At 38.4% G+C, this 23,107-nt stretch overlaps 1 protein-coding gene across 6 annotated transcripts in view; it reads left to right on the top strand.

Moving 5' to 3' along the window:
• The window catches only part of THSD7B (thrombospondin type 1 domain containing 7B), a 332,338-nt gene that overhangs the window by 207,909 nt on the left and 101,322 nt on the right, over window positions 1-23,107 (top strand). For 4 of the 6 annotated variants that reach the window (XR_012623747.1, XM_074828557.1, XM_074828559.1 and 1 more), the window contains exons 14-15: window positions 17,422-17,616; window positions 21,763-22,026. The exons of 1 other annotated variant lie outside the window; for it this stretch is intronic. Coding sequence is in view for 4 of the 5 variants with exons in the window: in XM_074828557.1 (XP_074684658.1) it covers window positions 17,422-17,616; window positions 21,763-22,026 (459 nt within the window). In the remaining variant the exon portion in view is untranslated. The remainder of the gene's footprint in view (window positions 1-17,421; window positions 17,617-21,762; window positions 22,027-23,107) is intronic. One more of the 6 variants, XM_074828560.1, reaches the window with a different exon arrangement.

The raw sequence follows: 23,107 nt of genomic DNA, 5'->3' as shown, positions 1-23,107 counted from the left end.
AATTCTGATTTTTGCATGCTTGTGCTGCAATTTTCTGTTATTCCTCAGGAACTTGACCTAGTTTCTGCCTTTTTTTTTTGTTCAAGGGCAGTGAATAGCTTTTGACTGAGTTTAGCTGATCTCTCATACTCCAGTTTATCCCTACCATGGTTGTGCCCATTCCCTAATAGGAGAGCTTTCACTTTGGTGTTTGTCTTTTTTCTGAATTGCACCTTCCTTCAATTTTCTTTTCACTACCAGCCCAGACTTTCAGGACAACTTACTTAGCTTTAATGCAAATATATTTATATGAATGTATTAGTCTACCTGGCCATCCTAGCTGTTGTGACATGTGTAATTAGAATTCTCCTTCAGCCTGCTCTCCTCCCTGATGTTCTCCATTGGTTCCTCCTCATGGCTTACAGTCTAGCTGAGTAGAGTTTACTCTATCCCCACCTCAACAGACCAAGTTTTACCAAATTCACCAAAGCAGTTTATGAATTGGCTATACTTTCTGAGCCGTTCTGCATTCCTGTAGCACCAGATGAAGTGGTGTGGATGATGTCCTCCTGCTTGCTCACTAGCTCATTTCATTTGAGGATCTTTTCCCAGCATAACACACATGTTCCTTTCCCTTTTACTCACCAGCTGGGCATTCGGTAGGTCAGTTGTTCTCTATAGACTAGCCCCGAGACTCAAGAGGTGTATAATTTGTGGATAAAATAAAGCATGTCACCATCATTTGCATGTCCTTCCAGAAGAGCTGTACCCCTTTATGTTACTATTCCAGTCATGTGAATTCACCTGTTAAATTTTGGCTACAACAGGGTTTCACTAAAAAATATATGTTAATGTGATAACTATGTAAACATTTTCACTCTGTTTTTTAAGGCTTTGTTGAGTAAATGTAGCCTTATTGTGAAAGATGATGGAGCAGCTGTCACAGCTCGGGAGAGGGATGTGGGTGCATAATCTGGCAACACCTCTGGCAGTGCTGGGACAAGGTACATTAGGGAGCCTTCTTGTGGGGGAGAAAAATCAGGTCCCATTTCTTTGTTTCCTTATGTAAGTTACTCTGAAAAGAATAGTTTAATATTGGCAGCAGGTGTCTGTTGTTTTCCGTTTATTCAGTATTTTTTGTAGGTGTAGCAGATATCGTGTTGATAAAGGATAATTTGATTTTGGAAGGTGATTATGTATAACATGTTTGGCGTTGTTACTGAGGAGTCCCACTGTAATCATAATGAAAGTATGTAGAACTTCTTTTTAAACATATATGATAAAAAGGTAGATAAGCATTGGAAACATTAAAGGGTTAAGCATTTCCTCACTTCTTCACAGTCTTTGCCACTTCTTTTGCTGGCAGAGGATTGTCAATCTTGTGTCTTAACTTAAATGTAACCTGTGTCCCTACCTCCAGCATACACTTAATTTTTCTAGAATAATTTTATATACCAGTGTGAAATGGACTTCTGTTATATTGGATGATGTAGAATACAAGAATCTGTGCAAAGAATCATATGAATCTCAGCTTTTTTTTGTGTGTTTACTGTACTGGAAAGCCTTGTAGTCTCATCAAGACTTCTCATTTATTGATACCAGACACATCAGTATTGACAGATCATCTCTTTTTTTTTTTTTTTTTCCTGAAAAATACTTGCTGCATTTATTAAGTTGAGACAAAAAAGAGATTATTTTCTGTGTTTATAGCTTATGTGGGAACACAATTCTCATCACATCCAGGAGATAATATAGTGGTTTGGGGTGTTTTTTTAAGCTTTGCTATATTTTTACAGTTGTATGAGTACTTAGGGCAGTGGGTTAATAGTTAAAATAGCCATTTTGTGTATTCCTTTATTATTTTCAACAACTAGAGAACAACTTTTCGTGTTATCTTGCTGTAATCAGTAACTTTACCAATAGTATTTTTCAATAACTTTTTTCGTTACCTTTTGAGAAATTCCAATTTTCTGTTGATTGTTAATCATATACCTTCAATATGCGGTATATTTAATTTAGTATCATTCTGTTACTTTTGATGCTTACATGGAAGGCTATGGGGATGTCTTTGGTTCACATACCTAATACGTTATGAGATAAACAAATAAGTAACTCAAGCTTTGTAGCCGGTGTGCTACATAATGACCTAGTCATCATTTTTGAATTGACTGTCAACACATATTAAATCAGAGCATCTATTTGAAACAGTAGTATTTCATAAGCTGCATTTGACAGTTCATTATCTTATCTGTGAGAAGTCCTTTCTTCCTTCATCTTGCCTCAAAAAAATATCCCTGCAATTGAACTTTTGGTAAAAGTCAAGGTCACAGCTCTGGAATAAAGTTATATATGGGAATTACCTGTCTTTGCATTGAAAATGTAAGTAAATCAAAAGTGCTGATACGGTAATCTAAATCTACAGTATGTTCTCTTGCATTTTATTGAAACTAAAGGATAAGTAGTTTTACTAACTTTTAAAAACTGTTCTTAATGAAGCTTCCTTGAGAAAGTTTCTTAATAAACCTATATAGATTTAACCCTGCACTTAAAAAAAAAAAAAAAAAAAAAAAAAAAATTAAAAAAATCAGGAATGACAGTAAATTATATCTATGTATATAAACCTACAAGGAGTGGATTTGGTGTATGTATTTAGGTAGAAGTGTTATGTCTATGTAAAACAACCAAGTAAATTACCTTCAAGTTTTCAGGAAGACAGCACAAATACCCTGTATTTTCTGTGGGGTTCGCTCCTTGGAGAGGGCTGGGGAAGAAGGGAATATTTTAATCAGAATTTTTCTTCCCTCAGATCTATAATTTTCTCATAGAACAGGTGTCAGGAAAAGGGACTATCTTAATGTGGAGGACTGATGCTATTTGGTTTCATTCAATTAAAGGAGGCTGGAAAACATCTTTCCTTTTGATTATATAAACTGTAGCTAATGTATAATGGAATGAGAGAAATTTCCCAGAAATCCATTTCAATTTATGGGCTAAATTTGTTTTGATATTCTTGTATGTCATATTACTAATATATCAAAAAAATCTTTAGGATATATGAGTTTTTAATTGTTTTATTAAGTGTTGCCAATAGTTACAGTCTTTGTAACCTCTTAATATTTGCAATAACTTCAGGTTCTGCTTTTAATTTGACATTATGCAGTTGAAGAATATAGTTAATTTTTTTCATACTTTGGAAGAAAAGTCTTTATTTGACTTTTGACCTACTGCAAGAAATCATTCAATGCTTCCTAAAGTTTATATTCTAAACTTTGAAGTTTATTTCTAATGCAGATTAGTAAGGCTTTCTTAGTACTTCTGTGTTACCAAGGGAATCACAGACCATTTGCTCCTGGAGGAGATTTAGTTTAAAGAAAATTTGCACATGGATAGTTATTTTTTGTGTGTGTTGTTTTTTATAGAACATCTACCTGTGAAAATTAGCATTGCTTTTTAACACTTTAATGAACAGTTGTGTGACATGCAGAGTGTGCAGAGAATAACTTTGGTATGGTGGCGCACCTGATTGACTCAAAACAATTCAACTTCAACCCTTACTCCCCACCCGCCCCCAAAACCCAACAAACACATGCTTCTCGTGTCTAGCTATAAATCAACATTCTGCCCTGTTCCTTAGTGGGTATAAAAAAGGGTGAATAACAAAATTATCACAGTATTTAGACTATCATTTGAAGAAGTGCCAGTGGTGGGGAAGCCCTTTTCCATGAACTGCAGCTGACCTGACTTCAGTAGAAACATGTAAGGCTGTGGGCTGTGTAGTAGAGCTGGAGAAGTCCCATACAATGCTGGCATCACCTTCAGGGGAATTTTCTTAAGTTTACATCCTCCTTTACATCCTTTGGTGTTGTGCATGGATCTTGAGGTGAGAGGGATGGACTGCCACTGCCAGAGGGACCTCTGGCTGCCTTCATGTGGCGTGGGAACGGTGAGCTGCTCACAACGTTGTCTGCAGAAGCTGTGGTCAGGATCCAAGTTTTCTGTCTTAATTCCTGACATGGATTAAACTTCTGCTCACTTGTTATCTGATAAGGTTGGTACATTGAGCAACTGAAATCTTTTGTGGAGCATTTCAACTACAGGACACATTACTTTTTTTTGAACTCTTTAATAGGGATGACTGGTGTTGCACTTGGCTGCTAAGTATAGATTTTTCTCCCTCTATTACTAAAACCCACTGCTATCCTATTTTTCAGAGATAAAATACAAAATAAAATTCATACTTGACCTCCGTTCCTTTAGTGCAATCCTTTCAAGGACCTCTTTTCCCAAGGAGTTTTCCCGGGCTGTTGTGCAGAGCTGAGCTCTCTGAGCTGTCCCAGCACAAACTTCCCAGCTTCTTTTGCATTTCTGCCCTTGCCTTTCCTCGAGTGGCGATGCACCCCTGGGAGGCAGCCTGTGTTTTGCATCCAGTCATGGGTTCCTCTCAGTTTGGCTGTATTTATCTCAATGCCAGATCACACAGCTTTTCTGAAATCATGGGAGTTAGGAGCCCAAGGGCCTGATCCTCACCTGGGGGAAGAGACATGCTTGGAATCGAGCAAGGGGCTGCCGGGCTCTCCCAATCCTTGCAGCATCCTTTCAAGCTCTGATTCCCATTCAAATCCTTTATTCTTTTTCAGCGTTTCATCGCTTTTCACTGCCGGGTCTTTCACTGTCATTTTGAACCATGGGCAAAATTACTTTCAAACACTGGCTCTTGTTCAATTCCCCCTTACCTGATTTTTTTTTTTTTTTTTTTTTAAATACACATCAATGAGAACTGCTGATGTTGGGTAAAGAGCCAGTAAAATAAAAATCAAAGTTGCCTCCGCTTCCTTATTTGTTGATTCAAACTTTCCAGTTTAATTGGTTTCTCCTTTGTTCCTCATTGGCAGTGACTTTATAGACCTTGAATGAAAGCAGTGGTTTTCATTGTTTCTAGTATTTTGTTGCTAAATTGTTCATTAATTTACAGTGGAGTACTATAGTACACTCCCCCCATACTTCCCTGTTAGTGTTGCCTTGATCTACTGAAGAGCATCAGTATCTTCAAGGTTTTTTTGTGGGGGAAAAAACCCCTTAAATTGCAATTTTTTTTCCTACAGTCAATTTTGCATTATTCTGAGTAAGTGAAAACCATGGATGAAATGTTGGTATTTAACAACGTAATGCCAGAACCTCATAGCATAAAGTTTAGTAGCTAGACCAATATTTAAACTGTTGAGCAACGTTATTGCTCTACTAAACCTCGTCACTTCACACATCTCTCTGCAAGACCTACTTTTGCCTCAGGCTGTAAATGGAAGATGAGATTTTATTATGAATCTCCTGGATTAGGTGCAGAGGAACCATATTGGTTGACATTGCCTTTGATATATATGTGAGCAAAAGTTTATATAGTAATTTTTGCTATGTTTCCATTCTGAAAGTTAATTAACTGATAAGATATAACCCTGGAGCATGGGTCTTCAAATAGGACAAGGCAAATGTTTAAAGAGAAATTGAGACAAAGGTCTGATGTGATTCATGATCTAGAAAAGGCAAAATACCAATGCAATATTTTAAAGAATCTCTCAGTTCTGTGTAGCCATACAATCTTAATTTATTTGGCCATGCCATGTCAAACTTGCTCATAGAAACAAATTTACTATGAATTCATTGTGTGCTATATTTATACTTTCATTATAGCAACAGTAAGTTAGTTTCCCAAGTACAGCACATTTGTACGGAAAGTTCCCTTTCCTTTGGGCTTCTGATGAATTAAAAAGCTGCTATTTACTGTTTCTTTGAAATACACACTTAAAATTCCAAATGTCAGTTCTCTCTTCTGAAAAGGAAATGTGATGTGAATCTTGATGGGTTTTCAAAAGTATTGAGTTGATTGTGCATTGAATTTTATTTCCTAAATAACTTACTCTAAAATGGAAGTAGTAATTACCATTTCGGGAAATTTTGGAAGTCCCTCTGATTACGTTTACTTGGTTTTAATGGAAATGGTAGTTCTGGGCATAATTAGCCATAGTCTGTTCCCTCTCCAGGAAAGAAAGGGTCAGATGTTTTTCTGGGCTTTGTGATGCCCTCCACAGCTGGCATGGACCTGCCTCTCCAGAGGTGAGCATAGGGCTCGATGCTGTGCGTGGACACTGAGGACTTCTCAGAGGTGTGGAGGATATTTCTGCTCTTACGGGAGGAGGAAGCTGGTGATACGTACCTGTGTCTCAGCCACTTTCAAATGAGCCAGGAGAGGCATGTTAAGTATATACAGAAGCAGGTGGTGGGTCCACTGTGGTGGCACTGGCAGGTTATGAACAGCCACCTCCCCAAGAGGTGCCATCAGGTTACTACTGTCTCTTCTCTACGTTTTCATGGGCTCATGTTTTCCTGATTTATTTTTTAAGAATGTTTTTTAAGAAGTCAGAAAAAATAAACATAAAAGGCTTCCGTAAAATTTTATTCCAAGTTACTTTCCAAAGATGACCTTCCCCTGCTTTAAGTGCTCCTCACTTTAAGCGTAATGTTGTCTGATCTTGTAATGACAGTTGGCAGAAAACCACCCGCATCAAGATTCACATACAGAGCAATTTTGTGGGCGAAACTGCTCTCAGCTCCAGCAAAGAGGAATAAAACTTCACAGGTGAAAAGAGGGTGTAAGATGAGAATCAAACTGGTGATTTATTATAGCCAAGATTAAAATGGTTTGTACTGGAAAGACTGTAATATAAGAAAATATAACGTAGTGTCCCAGTCAGCTCTACCCTGGGGTTAGCTAGAATGAAGCATATGCAGAATAGCTAAAAATACTAATAATCTTCCAGCAGGGTGGAAAGTATTTCTAGGTCTGATGAAATTTACTTTCTGTTGTATTAATTTGGTTTTATTGCATTAGATTGTTTTTTCGGTTAAACAGACCATAAATTATATGATCTGAACCAATGGTAAAGAAATCACACAAAGAACTTTTTGTGTGCAAATATTGTATCTGTTATACATGAATGACCCTATAGTGATCAATCAGTGTTTGGATTGTGTAATTGCTTTAGAAACAAATGCTTGCAAACAAATACTTCATTCATAGTTATTAGAAAAAAAGTGTAATAGGATCTGTTCCTATTCAAATAAATGTGAATTTTCCTATTGTTTCAGCAGGAATACAATCTACTTTATAATCCCCACTCAATTACAACAATTTAGTGCAAATTTCAGAGGAGTAGCAACAGCTACATAAGAAATGTTTCCTTTTTTTTTTTCTGCCTGTAAGAAAGGATGAGAAGATCATCATAAGAAAAATGTACTGTAAGATATCTCCCTTTGCATCTTCTCTGATCTTCTACCTTGTTTTTAAGAGACTAGGAGGGGAAAGCAAATAGTCCCTTTAGATCTGTTAGCTTCAAGAGAAGAGTAAAAAGGAATGTACTAGCAGTGAGAATGGTCTGAACAACAAACATAAGGAAAGATGAGTGTAATTATTTTTATTATTCTGAAGAGGGAAACCTATTGGAACTCCTTTGCTCACACAAAAAAGTTCATTTAACATGACCCAGGGGAACCACCAGTTCTTATACTTATGGGAATCGGGGTATTTTACACACACTATATAGAAATATATCCTTCAGTATCTTGGACTATTAATCTCTTCTGAGGAATTTAAGGGGTTTTGGGGTTTATTTGTCTTTTTTTTTTCCTGCTAAAGAAAGGATGCCCTGAGGTAGGGTTTCTGTAAAATGCTATTTCCCTGCACTCTAGGAATGTTTAGGAAGAAGTATAAAAAGCCTTTCTGTATGTATAATTTATACATTATGTATACATGTATGGAACTCCCACGCATCAGAGTGTGACTTTGCTCTTACTGGGATTCAAATCTGTGTACTTAGGTTTCCCACTGGGCAAGTCTCCTGAAAGGCCAAGACATTTGATTTCTCCAGGTTGCGTGTGGGAGATTTTTCATAATCTCTTTCTGCCTCTCTCACCTTTAATTTAAATACAGTGTCTTTACTGTACTTACACTGTGTTGATCCTTCAATCTCAAGTACAGTATTTTGTCTCATGAGGTAGACAATATTGTATGATACTTAATTTAGATAACATGAGTTATTTGAGTATGTATGTTTATTAGCTTCAGTCAAAGTAGATTTAGTTGTTTTATCAGTTTTAGGCTGGAGATGAGTAGCCAGACTTCAGACCTCAAAGCATTTAGTATTCTTATCTTTACTGTAGAAAAGTGATAGTTGAAGTGGAAAGTTTTATGCAGGACCATATCTACTAAATCCATTGCTACTTCAGAAAAATTTAACATGAGTTTCTATGAGTGGAATATAGACAGTGATGAGGGGGTTCCCAAATTCCAATGTTACTACATTCTGAGTTGCAGTTTTGGACTTTGATAAAGATGACAAGTCTATGCTGTAAAATGCCATGGTGGGCTGAATTCTGGAAAAACAGGGGTATTTAAAAACACAAATAAATAGAGGAGACCACATTCTGGTCTTATTTTACACCAGTCCAAATCTGCCTATCTTTACTTAGGTTGCAATGGTATAAAAAGCATATTCGAGCAGTACTGTCAGGGAGGAATAGATAATTTCAGGCAAACCTGTTTATTCTCCCGTAAATGTTATCTGTGTGGCCAGGCAGTGAGCAAATATGAATTTTGGAGAAAATGCAATGAATCTACCCCAATGGACAACAGGCTGCCACACAACCCCTTTTTGTAATGAGGAGCTCTATTTGGAGCATGCCTGGTAGAACAGGATTTAAGCATTAATGGCAGAATTAACTGGGGGAGGAGGAGAATGGACAGGTGAGAGCAGGAGGCATCAAGATGAGTTAAAAAGTTGTTGAAAGGCCCATATATTTCCACAGTGGCTTAGTTGCTGGTCCCTGGCCGACCAAGAGCAGCGAGGAGTTCTGAATGCCAAAATGAGAAAAGCCAGAGCTGGGGAGTGGGGAGCTGAGGAGGAAGGGTAGATTAAAATCTTTAGGTGTTACCCTGGACCATGTTTTAAATACAACACTGGGGGAGTTGTAAATATGTCAGTGTATTAGTGTTATGTTCTTGATTTAGTATCTGCACTTCACTGTAAAGGAATAGATGGAGTGAAATGGCAGAGTGCCTGCCTTCCAGAGCAAGATTTTCAAATGCATTTTCCAAAACCAACATCATGAAATGTTTTCAAATGTCCAGTTATCTGAAAGATGATACAACTGGATAATTTTTTTCAAAACCAATACCAAAAAAATTCAGACTGAAATGGACATCTGGCTGGACAAGTTGATAGGGCTATATTCTGAGACCTTCCTAAGCTTGGGTTTGCCATGTGAATTGGCTGTAGTGTTGAGCTCTCTACTGCTGTTGTGAAAGATGACCATGGGGTGCTACTAAAAACTGGACCTGGCTAGAATAAAACAGGCTGCATGAGTTTTTCAGTTCATCCAACTATCACTAAAAATACTGGCCAGTGAATGTATAACTGAGGCAGAGCTTTCAAAAGAAAGTCAGTGCTTTCTTAATCAGCTAAGTGATTTTCCAACTTGAGTTACTAGAAATACTGTAAATGTTGTGTTTGTTTTCCATTTTCTCTCGTACTATTTGGCATGTTTGATTCTCTTTATTTGCTGTGGTCTCAATGTATGTATATCTAACAGGATGTTTTAGTTTTATTTTCAAGTTGTGCAATAAATAATCCATCTTAAATATAACTTGATGATAGGTGCTACAAATAAATTGAACTCGAGTAATTTTAGTAATTGTGGGCCACAGAAAGATGAAAAAAAGGAAGCATATTTTTGTATATTTTTATGTTCTTTGAAAGGCGCAGAAGCATAATTTCTATCATTAATCATCTAATGCACTTCCATTGATTTTCTTTTTAATAGAAAATGAAAGTAAAAGCAATTCAAAACCTATAATAATGTTAGGAAAAAAAGGGAAAAATTGTGGATGATTCTTTAGACTGATTGCATAATATAGAAGCACTCAGCTTGCAGTTATTTTCTGGACAAAGTAAAGCTGAAACATTAAAAAATCATATTATTTTGTCTTTCTAGCCAGGCAGAGTGTGAACCACTTGCAATAAGAAAACACTTGTATTAAAATGAAAATGGTGCTAGGCATTAATGTATCAATCCCATGTTCTGCATTCAGTGTGTGGGTGGGAGGAGGAAAGGGCTTTATAGAAATATATTTCTCTCCTACTTCTCCTTAAACAGTGGGCAGTCTTGGCTCACAGCTGAGGAAGAATTAAAACATCGAGTCACACTGCTTGGCAAAATTGACTTGTACAGCTCAATTCTTTCAGTGATTTAAATCATATATTCCCAACCAAATAATCGATAACCTCATCCATAAGTATCAAAGAAAAATTGTACTCTAAGAAGTTGTTGTACAGAGGTGAGTCCAGTTGAAGGCATTAGATGACAGAAGCCTGCACTGATGTTACTGGTTTTAATATGCAGCCCTGGACATATTTAATCCCTTTCAGACAAACTGCTCTGTTCTCGTGCTCGCGCTGTGGTGTTGGCTGAGAGGCTCTGAGCCGTGAACAGTGAACGGTGTGGGAGGGACATGCAGGTCTGGTATGCAGACCGCGTGTAGAGACCTCTTCATCCCTTCCCATATGGTGAACGTGTGGCCGCAGGGGAGCTCTATGGCTGGGTCGGACACATGTACACAGGGACGGCTGCCCCGGCGGGGACATGGCTGTGGCTGCACTGGAGGTGACATCCCACCATGCTGGCCCCCAGAAAGCTGCAGCTGGGACGACTCTTTTGAGATTAATCTGTGTTTTTCCCCACTTACATGTTTTACTATGGAAAGCTCTAGAGATGAGCCAACCCAAAGAGCAGCTAAAACATGGACCTTTAACTTGAGAAGGATCTTCACAGTTTTGCATGCTTTATTTTTCCTTCCCTTCTAACTCTATCCCAAACTTCTCCCCTTTCCCCTGTTACAAGCTCCATGCTAACGCTGTGTACCCAACTTTTCCACTCGATTCTTCCCTGACACCTTTTCATGCAAATCATTTCAGTTGCTTTCCTTTATCTTTTCAGTTGATATTTACCATCTTTATTTGCTTCCCACCTCATCTCAGGCTCCTCTTGTTTGTTTATGGTGCAAGTCGGTTGGGGTCTATGTGTATTCAGGGCTCTGTTTGCTTGGTGGCATTTGTTAGCCCTTTAGCACTGTCAATATCATTAATAATTGCAAAATGGGAAACTGGTGAGCTCAGAGCCAGTTTCCCTGCTGCATAACTAGTTGTTTCAGCTCTTTCTCAGTTATTTTTACTAGATTTGTGTCTGCAATGTCCTTCCTGGCATCATTTGTTCTTTTCCTCAGACTTATTTTTAATAGTTATCCTATGGTTTGCTTCTGTAAGTCCAAACTTTGGCCATGCTTCACTTCATTGCAGGGAGTGCTGCTGCATCCAAGAGGGGAAGGTCACCATGGTGATCTTAAGTGTATACTTTTGTCCCTACAGAATCAGTGCCTTAGACTTAAATCTGAGACTTAGCAAAGCCTTATGTTATGTATTCTGTTATGTCTGCTTCTGGTCTCCCTCTATAAGCAGGACTTGCGTTAACATACCAAGAATAACATAAATGTTCCACCTGGGATTTTGGAGAAACTCATTGTAGGTATGAAGGAGCATCAACATAGAAGATAAATGAGGTCATCATGACTTATGAGCCTGTGCTTATAGGGAGTGAGTCTTGATCCTTAAAGTTATTCTCGTCTTTATTTCTAGTGTGTTAACCCTGAACTCCTTTTTTGCTTACCATTAGTGATACGTGTAAGGAATGATATGTTGTCTTGTTACATTGAAGGGTAGTGAGAATAATTATGCAACATAAAATGAGGATTTTTCTCAACAACAAGCAGGTAAACAGCTACATTAAAACAATTCCCCTGACTTTACGTGGTGGCGTTGATTTTTCACACATTCTTAGGATTTGAAGCCAGAGAAGATTATTACATCATCATGCCTGTACTTCTTGGGTGTTAGACTTCTTGTCTAACTTCATTGGTTACCCCCTTGTTCCTGCACTAAGTCTAGTCATTTGATTTACACTACTGCATAGCTTTAGTTTTAGTGTTTGGCCTGAGTGTACCTTCCTGGAATTATCAGTCATTGTTCAGATGTTCAAATGACATTTAATTCCAGAGTTTTGAAACCACTAATTTAGGATTCCCAAATTGAAGTGCCATGGTACATTATAATTTTACTGGTTGGTAGTTGATATTCTCACTCTTCAGCTTTTTACCCTTTGGAAACTGTTGAAATGCATTTTTAATGGAGAATTGATTATAACTTTGGTAAATGAATATGATTACCAAGACTGTCTGTAATTGGATTTGTACTTAAGAGGAACTAGATTTATGTTATCTTTCCTTATTGGATGCAATGCTATGCCTATAATATTTCTTTCTCAATACACTCCTTTTGTTAGGACCATCTGTAGTGCTCTTAAGTCAGGCATGTGCCTACTGAGAGCACTTGAGTTCCCCAGTTTGATGCTGACAGGCTTCTTTGGTGGTGATGTAACGTCATCTAAGATGCATTCAGTGCCTCTGCAGTTTGACAGCATACAAACATTTGATTTCAGCATGTAAAAGTTTATAGAAGTGGTGTCTGCTATTTACTTTTAATTTAAGATAAATGTAGTTAAAGAATATAGCTTCCATATGCTTCTGTATGCCGTACGCTAAGACGAGGGTATACAAACATACTCTTGTGGGTATAAATATAAAACCAGAAGACAGACTGTTGTACTGAATATCCCGTTAGCAGTCCTTGTTCGGTATCCTGACAGGACCCTGTACCAGCAGAAAGGGAAATTTCCTCCCCAGGCTGTATGTTTAACACCTGACTTATGCCTTGAAGCAAAGTGGCTGCATCTGCAGCTATTTTCATTGCTCATATTAATTGCTAACTTTTGTTGGCACCTCAATGGGTGTATTCACACTCTCTGTTAAACAATTCCAGCCCTTCCCTGAAAAAAAGGTACTTTCTTTTAGCATTTTAAACCTGGCTACCTTTCAGTTTAATTAATGATCTTGTTTTTATCGTTGCAAGAGAGGATGTACTTTTTGTTTGGTGCCAGACGTTGGTTTATATCAACAGAACTGCATTAAATTGTCATCGTGCAGTTTGGCCCCAAGTGTTTAATTCCAGTTTGGTGGCATTGACTGGTGGTAATAAGAAAGAATAGCAGGAGTTCAAAAGAAAGTCCTGCATTTCCCCTCTTCATGGGAATCAATATTATAATTTGAAACCCTTTATCTGGCAGTGTCCTGTATTAGCTCTTTCTATTCATATGCTTGTGTCCATTTTAAATGTTGCAGAGATGGTAGAAATCACACATTATGTCTAGGAGGGATTTATTGTTACTATGTGATCTTTTTCTCAGTGCATAGGGCTGCAAATGGACTGCATTTGCCCTCCGGTGGTATCCTGCTTAAAAAAAACCAATGAGATGTTGACATAGCAGAAATGGCTTTGCGGTATGAGTTTATTTAAAACCATTCTGACAGAACTGAGGATTACGGGGAAATATTTTTTATGCAACATAAACCACATATGAACCAAACCAATCAGTAGTTTGAAACCACTGAGGATAAATAATTTTACTCACTTTCTTGAAGGTCCCCAGAAAACAAATTTGTCTCATTCTGTTTCCAGAGGTGCCTGTATTTGAAAATATTGTTCTCTTAAAGGTTAGAGCTAAGTTAACAGGGAGATAAGTTTGCAGCAGGCAGAAATGAAGTGACTGGTTCCTGAACAAACCACTGGAGTGGATCCGTCAGCTCTGCTGCTTCCTGTCTGGCCCTTCTCAATCCATTAAAATGTCCTAATGGGCTTTTGTTTTATTATTTAATTTATTTTAGCAGTTCATGCTGCTCACCTCAAGCATAGTTGTAAGCACGTAAGCAGAAATCCTGCCATTTCTTACAACTGACAAACTGTAAAGATCAGGCCCGTTAAGCTCAGGCTTTTGAAGATAATTCAGTTCAAACTGAAGAAATCATGCATTGGCATCATCTTTGAAGATGTTTGCAGACTCTTGAGTGGAAATGAGTTGCCTCCTACTATGACTGAAATGCACTGTACTGCCTAGGCCAATCCGAGGAGGTGTGGGTTTTTGGTGTGTAAGGGTACCAGATGTTCATGGCTGGCATTTTATTTTGAGCGTGTGAAAAAAGAAGTGCCTGCTCTCCCAGCAAAGTGATGCAGCTGCCAGTTGGGTCACCAAAGAGGTGTTCATCTGGGCCCACCAGCCTAGTAACACTGTTGGTGCTGGTAAGTGCGAAAGCCCAGGAAAGTGGGAAGCAAGCGGAATGTTTCCTCTTTAGGTAGTATTTTAGGCATGAAAAAAAGCTTTTTGGATTTCTTGCTCTTTGGCCGCTGCCTCCTCTCCTTGCTGGCACTGAGGCTTTGTTGCTCTGTCAGGAATGACCAGATTGAGTTACCAGAATCTGCATTTATAAAGATTCCTAAAGTAGAGAAGAGAAGCAATTCTGTATTTTCAACCACCTGCCTGTCCCAAATCACCTCACAGGAGATCCTCCTCCTCTCCTCCTTTAGGTCTTACATCTCTTACTAGACTATCCATTACATTTTTTTTCTTTTCAACAACTCCTTGTGTCCATGCTTATACATGTATAATCTACTATATTATTTGTTGTTTTAACTTTCCTCTATCCATGTTTACTATTGCCACTAATTTCTTTAAGCTCTGTGATCTCTGTCAAATATTTACCCTGATCTCACATGTCCTTATATATCCATCACTTCTAGCATCTAGATAGGCTCAGCGAACTCAGTGAATTATTTGTATGCTTAAAATTAAGAACATTTGTGCAGAACATGGGGCCATTAGATAATAATTCATTGCAGCATGAAGCGTCTGGTTTAACATCGATATTTAGAAGTTCCCTCACTTGTGCTGCCATTAATAAATGTCAGGAATGAATTGTGGTCTTCCGTCAGATAGTAGTAAACATTGCAATGTGATGGTTTATTATGCAATTGCAAATATTGCTTTATGGGGCTGGCAGTGTAAGATATTGTTCACTTCCCTGCAGATGCTAGTGATTGTAGCGATGCTGAGAAGATGGTTTGCATACGCTTGGCCATACTTCACATGGACAAGTTTGTGTTGCCAAATCTTTGGTGTCCTTGCTGAAGGTAATGAGGCTACACAGACCTTGGGCATCAGAGTCTATTACTTGTTTAACCTTCCTGAAGAGGGCAATTACACCGCTTTGCCGTACCGAGTGGTGACCTCTGTCCTCGCGCTCTCGTAATTGAGAAGGGGAATGTCTCTGAGTTTCTGGCTGCTGGAGTTGAGAGATAGGAAGGGTCACAAGCATTGAAAGTGAAGGGCAAGGATCAGCAATTTAGAGGTACTTATTAATATGCTGATTTACTGTCACTTGAGTCTAAAGAGACTTTTAACAATTCCTTGCCTTTTGCACGCTCTTCAAAATGCTGATTTTTCCTTAGAAATCTAATTACATTTTAATAAGATACTTTTTTATTTCCAGGTGGTTGCCAACCCATCTCTTGCTTCAATGCAGTACTGTAGCTAAAAACCAAAAATAGTGTGTATTCATTGCAAGGTTACACCCCAGTAAATCCTTTAACTGTAAGAAAACAGTTATTTTTCCGTTCTTCATGCCCTCCTAGTTACATTAAGTGCTGGTAACAAGGAAAAATATATGCAGCCTCAAAAACCTGAATTACTTAGGAATCTCCATAAAATAATATCATAGATTGTTAAAGTTAAATAATAAAATCTGGATTAAATCATTTCATCTTCTGTAGCTTTATGATACAGTATGTGGACTTGGCTGAAATCACAGCCTGAGATGACTAAACTCTTGGGGCCAAATGCAATTCCTAACTCTGTGCCTGACTTTATTACTTTAATCAAGTCATGACCTATCTTTGCTTTGGTTAGCCTACAATGTAGGATATAAATAGCCTATAATCTTGAAGATTTTGTGAGAATTATTATTAATGAAATTAAAGACTTCATGGTGTGCAGGCTATTCTTATTTATTATAATTACTTATTATTAATTCACTGAAACTTTAGCAAGTTTTTTTATAGGCTTCCTGTGACTCAGATTTATACATTAATACATTTGTCCTCCATCATGGCTATACAGTGCCATTATCCACCCTGAAAAATTAATCATTACAGTCCAGAAAAGGACAGGGGTGTTGAAGGAAAACAGCATTGACCTAAAATAAAACTGAAGGGAAATCAGTGCATATAAGTCCTGGGTTGTGCTCTTGCAAACCCTGTTTGACTCTTTCCTGGCCCCAAAGGCATCTAAACCCAAATTCAGAGACCTCAGCCCCAGCCTGGCCCTGTGCCTGTTGTTTCCTGTTGTCACAACCCTGTCTTAGAGACCTTGTAAAGCTTTGGGCAGGGGACCAGAGAAATGCATCGCATTTGGATGTGGAGCCCTGGCAGTGCTGTGTGTGAAGGTAAAGCTCGGTATGTGCGCAGAAGCTCTGCCTCTGCCCGCGTGCAAAGGCACTTCAGGTCAGATGGAGCTCGGCAGAGTGACGCTGTCCTCAGCCAAGGCCTACAGAGCAGTTGGTTTTTCTGTTTTTTCTGTTAATGGGTCCATTCAGTAGTGCTCTTATAGCAAGCTGTTGTGCAGCGTAAAAGCAGGCTTCTAGTAAAGTGCAGTAGCTGCAGCCCCTTTCTGTCATGGCCACAGGCTGAATGCTCATGCCCTTCCTCCTAAACATCTCTGTTTATATAAGAGATTCAAAGGTTCAGATGACCAGAGATTGGGAGAGCACAAAGGGTAGCACAGTATTTAGGGAACTCAGTTGGGAGGGAACAGACCTGGTGTTGACACCTTGCTGCAAGAAGCGTTTAGCTGCAGCATCTGCAGAGGTCACCACTCTGTATGGGGAAGCTGCTCAAACAGTTGTTCCCTTCATCTGAAATGTGGAAAAGATGGCAGTTTTGGAGAAGGACACTTTCTTTTATATCTTTTAATTTTTTTTCCCACTTAGAAGCAGTTTCAGTCTCATATGTAGTGTGTGCATCGCAGCTTGGGTATCCTGGCCTTGACCAAATCTGTTTTACAGCACATAGCTGCAGTATTATATCTTTTCCTGTTTGGTAGTACAATGTATCATTGGTTAAACTGTTGCCCCAACCCTTTAAAATGACTGCCTCCTTGAGAATATTGAATTTATATCATCATTTTGATAACATACTGCTCAAATAAGAATGTGTCTTTATGGTTTTGTCGAGCTTCTAGCACATCTTTGAGTGACGCATGAATAATGACCTCCAAATAAATCAGCTTTATCCTATTAACCCAGGAGAGTGATTCTCACATAGAACATGAGTACCGACTGCATAGAGTATAATACAATATATATAACAATATAAAGATTTCTGTACCTCTACTTTTCAGCTGTTACATGCTTGTCGGAGTATGACGACTCTGCTGATGTCGGTGACTGCATGCGGTGGGCAGGATCTATGCCATCTCTTGTACAGGAGTGTCTCATTCCCTGCAAAGATGACTGCACATTTAGCCCCTGGTCTAAATTTACAGCATGCTCATTTGACTGTGAATCAACTAGAAGTAGGAGACGGTCACTCACAGGTATAATCTTTTATAATATTTATCTGATGGTGATACTTGTCAGTAATGCTTCTCGGGTGTTGGTGGACTGATGTTGGAGTTTTGGGAAAATCCAGACAGAACAGTGATTGTCCTTAGTTGATTTTTGATCTGATACTGATCATTGCCTGCTTTATGCACACACATTTCAGTATGAGAATAGTGCAGAAAAACTCAGTGGTGGAAAACCATTTTTAGACATAAACCAAATAAAATAGTGACTATGCATTGTGCAAGTTTATCTGACCTATTATCTGGGAAGCATGAAGCAAATATGTATACAAGAATAAAAATCAGTGTGATTTTCTGTGTAAGACTGTTGAAATCTGCATGAAGTTTAAAGCTGTGAGTTTTGTGCTCAGCGGAATCCAGTAGTTCAACAGGGCAAATTAATAGCATGAATAAAGAAAAAGCAGTATCATTAAAACAGTTTTGTTTGATCTTGTATATATATTCATTAAACACTCTAGTTCAAACCATTTCATGGAACAGTCTCCCATATTTGCTGTTGTGGTTTGTTATTATGTTATTTGAATGCTGATCGAACTGAAAAGCTTTAAACCCCTATAACATTAATAGTTTGGAGCTGTTTTTTTGTTAGTTGTCTTCCCCCCCACACACATAGCTAAATCAAGTCATAATGAATTACACTGTTTTCAGAAGGTTTACAAGAAATTTACTGTTATCCTGAGCACTCACATCTTTTTGTATTTCTGTGTTGTGTTTGAGAGCTATGGTGTAGCTGGCTTGAGTTTGCTCCGTTAATATCGGTGAAACTTCAAAGACTTCTACTATGGAGTAAAATACTAACATTGCTGCAAAAATATGTACTGTGTTAATGTCTGGGAACTGAATGGCAGCAAAGTATGGTGGCCACCACTGATCCTTTCTTCTAGACTCACTTGTACCTGGCTGCTTGGCTATCTTGTTATTCAGTTTGTTACTGTTGGAATGATCCATGTTTTTAGTAACTAACAATTACAGTATACAGACATAATGACTTCGAGCTGCCATTTGTCAGTATAGCTCATTAAAGGATAAAGATTTCTCATTTACATAAAAATAATTATTATACAATGCTCTGTTGTTTCTGCCAAAGAGCATATTCTATAATGTTCTCTATATCAATGCCTGTATGTTTATAGTAGTAGAAATCCTCTATCCCTATCAGAATGATCTTACAGAAAATATGTAAGAATTAAGTGAATACTTACTTCCAGGTAGTTTTAAATCTGAATTTTCTTTATGAACATCTGTGACAGTTACAAAACAGTATGGTCCTATCTATCCTCTTTCTTACTCCATTCTACATCGGACATGGCTCCATTCAAGTGGACCCAAAATGGTTTCTGATATTCAGGTTTTGATGGCTTGTCTCCTCACCCACACTGCATTTGTGACCAAACACCATCTGGCTCTCCCAGGAGGCCTTGCTGGGTTCCCTCCCTCCTGCTGGGAAGGAGCTCATGGTCTCAGCCCGCTCCCAGCAAAGGTGTCCTGAAAAGCAAGTGGTGAACGTACAGTGGGTGGTGATGGGGTGGAGGCAGCACAACACCACACAGAGCAGTGAGAAAGGACCAAATCAGGCGTCGGTTTTCGTTTTACCACAGTTCAAAAGGGGAAGTCGATGAGATCAGTGTTTGACCTGTCTTTGCATAAAACTTCATGAAAATTAGAGCTGGCCAAAAGTCTTGGAAAAAACCCCATCCATGTGAACTCAGTGGAGAGTGCTATTTGGGAAGTCCTTCATGCTGTTAAGACTCCTTAATACCTTTGTATTTCACCTTTCTGTAAGTGTGCATGAGTTGTACCTCGTTGTTCAACACTGTGTGTCTGTGCTCAAGTGAACACTCTGGCTTCACTATAAGAGTTCATTAACAATGTCATTTAGTGAGAATCTGCTAATTGTTTGCTGGGTATTTGCTTGCCTCCCACTCAGTTTCTAATAGTATTATTCATTTCACTTTGTAAGTAATCATAGACTCTACATATAAAATTAGTCATTATTTAAGAAGCAAAAGACTTATTACAGAACATATCAAAATTCAAAGTCATTATAATGGAAACACATTTTTTAGGTAAGTCTTAATTAATACAGTCAATTCACAGTACTACAGATACAATGCATTTTCTGCAGGAAGGTGTACTTTCAATATTTCATATAACTTTTATAATACCTAATAATATTTAATGTATATAATATTAGTGTTCAGAAATGTAATTTAAAAAGAAAATACTATTTAATTGAAGCATTTATGTCTGAAAGTTTTGGCAGTGGTGTTTTTAATAGTAATTTCTAAAGCAGTCTGTGAAGATGATAAAAATATCACCACCACTAATTCTAAAACTATTTTATGAAGAGTATGGAATGAATGTCGCTTTTGCCCTCAAAATGGGGCTTTCATAGCAACTTCATTAGAGGGAAGATTCCTACAAAACAGATGGCAGGGCAAGTTGGAAAAGTAGTGTTGTATAAATGTGAGTTTATTAGCATCCTTACCCGTGCCTGATGTGCTTCATGTAATAATAGCAGAACATGGGCAAGTCCCCAATTCCCATGTTTACTAATACAATGCAGAACATACAGCTGTCTGTATACACTGAGTTTGTGGCTTCTGTCAGCTCATCAAACATAAAGTGCTGGAAATGCCACTGGAGAGCTCCCAATCTATTTAAAGCCTTTTAAAAGAGTTTCCTTGAAGTATGTGGAGTTGACCCTCTTATATCTTACCTGAGTTGGCTCATAAACATATATATACACAAAAATATAAAGATGCTCACGCTATTTGATTTCTTCGTCTTTATATTCCCTTTGTGCTGGCAAGCTTTACATTCCCCAGAACTCTGGAAATACAATTTTCAAAAAACTGGGGCTTGAAGGACAGTGATATTAAGGGTCTGCAATCAGTGCCCTTTTCTTTGGAGGTACATGTTTTTATGTCAAGAGCTATTGATGACAGCCAGCCTGTGCTCCTACTGATGTGTGGTGGAATGACTCTCAATTCCAGGCTAGAAAGGAGGTTGTTGGGTTATATAACTTATTTTCTGGTTTTAGCATCTTATTTGTGTGCAGTAACAAAGAGAAAATATTTCTTTTGGGATCAAAGCTTTAAAACTTTCTGCAGAAGTATTTTTAGTGTGTCCAAGATCCCCAAGGAACATTTTGAGGATGGGATACTGATACAGTTTGTTAGTGAAGATGAATTCTCCCCTTCTGTGCAGATGCCAAATGCAAAGACGTCCCTGAGCTCAGCCAGCATAAAGATTGCTCCATGTCATGTTGGCTAACCCATGCCAAGAAAAGCATTGATTTTTATCTTTAGAGGCTGTATACAGACCTTTGTTCCCTTGAAACAGTTGTAGGGATGGAGGGAGCATGGATTCTCTTCTTTACATTATCTTTTCTTGTATTGGGGACCTTTACTCATGGCTAGAAGTCCTCCAGGAACAGGGCACAGAGAGTGCAGGTGTAGAAAGCTGTACCACAGGTTTATTTGAATGTTGCTGCTTCCTGAAGCGACAGAAAGAGTCTTCTTTTAAAACCTGTTGAAAGAATAGAGCAAAATAAAACATTAAACCTTATATAACCATTGAAATACTTTGCTGCCCTAATGATTTACTGAGGATTATCTTTTCTGTTTTCTTCAAAGTACGGTTTGTGTGCTGAGTGCATCTTTAACTAATTTGTAAGGTAGCCTCAAAGAAGAAGTTGTGGATAATGTAGAGTCCTCTGGAAGTTGTCCTAGCAACCATTGATTGCGAGCAAACAGAGACAAAACAATCAATTTATTTTCATCCGATAATTAGAGAAAGATGATATTATATGAAATTGCAAAGCAATTTCTGGGCAGATCATTCCTAGAGTAAGACTTTGTATTTTGCTCCTTGCCCTACCCATCAAAACAGTATTTCCAAGTTCTCTGGTTGCCACTGGAGATAAATACGTTGTCCTTGCACTCCAGAGCACTGGCAGCAGCTAATAGATGCTTCGGAAATGTTCCTGAATATTAACATTCAGATTGTTTTGGTTCTAATGCGTTGAATTCATGCAAGTATAAATAATATGACGTGTTGTTATCAAAAGTAGCAGATGTTAAGCTAACAAACAGATTTCTGTGGTTGGAACAGGGCGAAGCAGAAAGCGAGACAAATGCCAGAATACAGAAGTTTATCCTCAAGTTGAAACAGAGCTGTGCCCCTGTGAGGTGTTTACCTCCCAGCCCCACGGAAATTGGTCAGACTGCATTATCGGAGGAGGCACATCTGAGCTGCAGCTGGGAATGCGATCCCACAGAGATGCCAAGGAGTGTGGTGAGGGTGTACGGCTGCGAGCTATTGCCTGTTACGATAAGACCGGCAGACTTGTGGAACCATCTCGCTGTAGCAGTTCGGGTAAGGAGATTTAAAAAAGTGCACAATATGTGTAAATAGCCCTCAAGCTGAGCACAGTTACCCACTCAGAGGTTCGTTTTGGAGCCTATCATAGGTGTGTACCTGTTTACTTGCTGGATTGAACAGCTTTTGCAAGGTTACTGTGAGTGTTGAACAGCCTTCTTCTAATATCTTCTTATCACTCTTAATACTGAGGTTTCCCTCAGTATAAGGGTCTGCTGGCATTTCTACAACAGAAATGAAGTAGAAGAGGGCTAAAGTTGACTACGCTGCCAGAATACCAGGTGGATTTCTTTTATTTGTATTAAAATCCTGCAAAAGTATAAGCTTAGGAGGAGAAGAAGAAGCTGTATTTCTATCAGCATTTTGTTTGAAGATATTTCCTACTTCAGCTCTTACTTGTTAATAAATTTTTATTTGTTTTCACTAAATTTAGAATTTCATATGGTTGTTTTCAATGAAGGAATCAGAATTTTCTTGAGACAATCGTATTTAATTACAAAAACCTGGTGATGTCACCTGCTGTTGCTCATGCCAAGTGCACATGACTTCAGCAGTCAGTGGTCTCATCCCTGCAATTTTGTACCAGTCTCAAGCTCAAATTGATATATGTATATTCCAGTGTCACTGCTTGCTGGGGCTCTGGGCTGTGGTTCTGTCCACTTACGTTTCACATATAATCAAGTAGCCTATATCAAACAGAAGTAGGGCAGAATTAGAAGTAGAGTAAGCAGGAAACATCATTCCATCTGGGTATTTTTTCCCAGTTTCCATGATTTGCAGTTCATCACAATCATTATGCTAGATCAATTTACAGACAGAAGCCCTTATCTTAGGGGCAAATTCTGTACCTATGCTGCTCCCAAAACACTAATGCTCTCTGACTTACAGTCAAGAAACTTAGGACACCACACAATGTGATGTAGTAGGTTGGAAAGTTGCTTGTGAGCTATATGATGGGAGAGGGAGAAATGATGTCTCAGGAGGACATTAAGTAATACAGTGGGAACCATTAATATTGCTGAGTATATAAGGGAGCAGAGAAAGAAGTGGGGCTGCTCTGTGGAGGGTCTTCAGGGTG

The sequence above is a fragment of the Strix aluco genome, chromosome 6 (genome assembly GCF_031877795.1).
Source record: "Strix aluco isolate bStrAlu1 chromosome 6, bStrAlu1.hap1, whole genome shotgun sequence".
In the NCBI taxonomy this organism is placed as follows: domain Eukaryota; kingdom Metazoa; phylum Chordata; class Aves; order Strigiformes; family Strigidae; genus Strix; species Strix aluco.
Note: the sequence above shows the minus strand (reverse complement) of the source record. Positions and strands in the feature narration are given on the sequence as shown.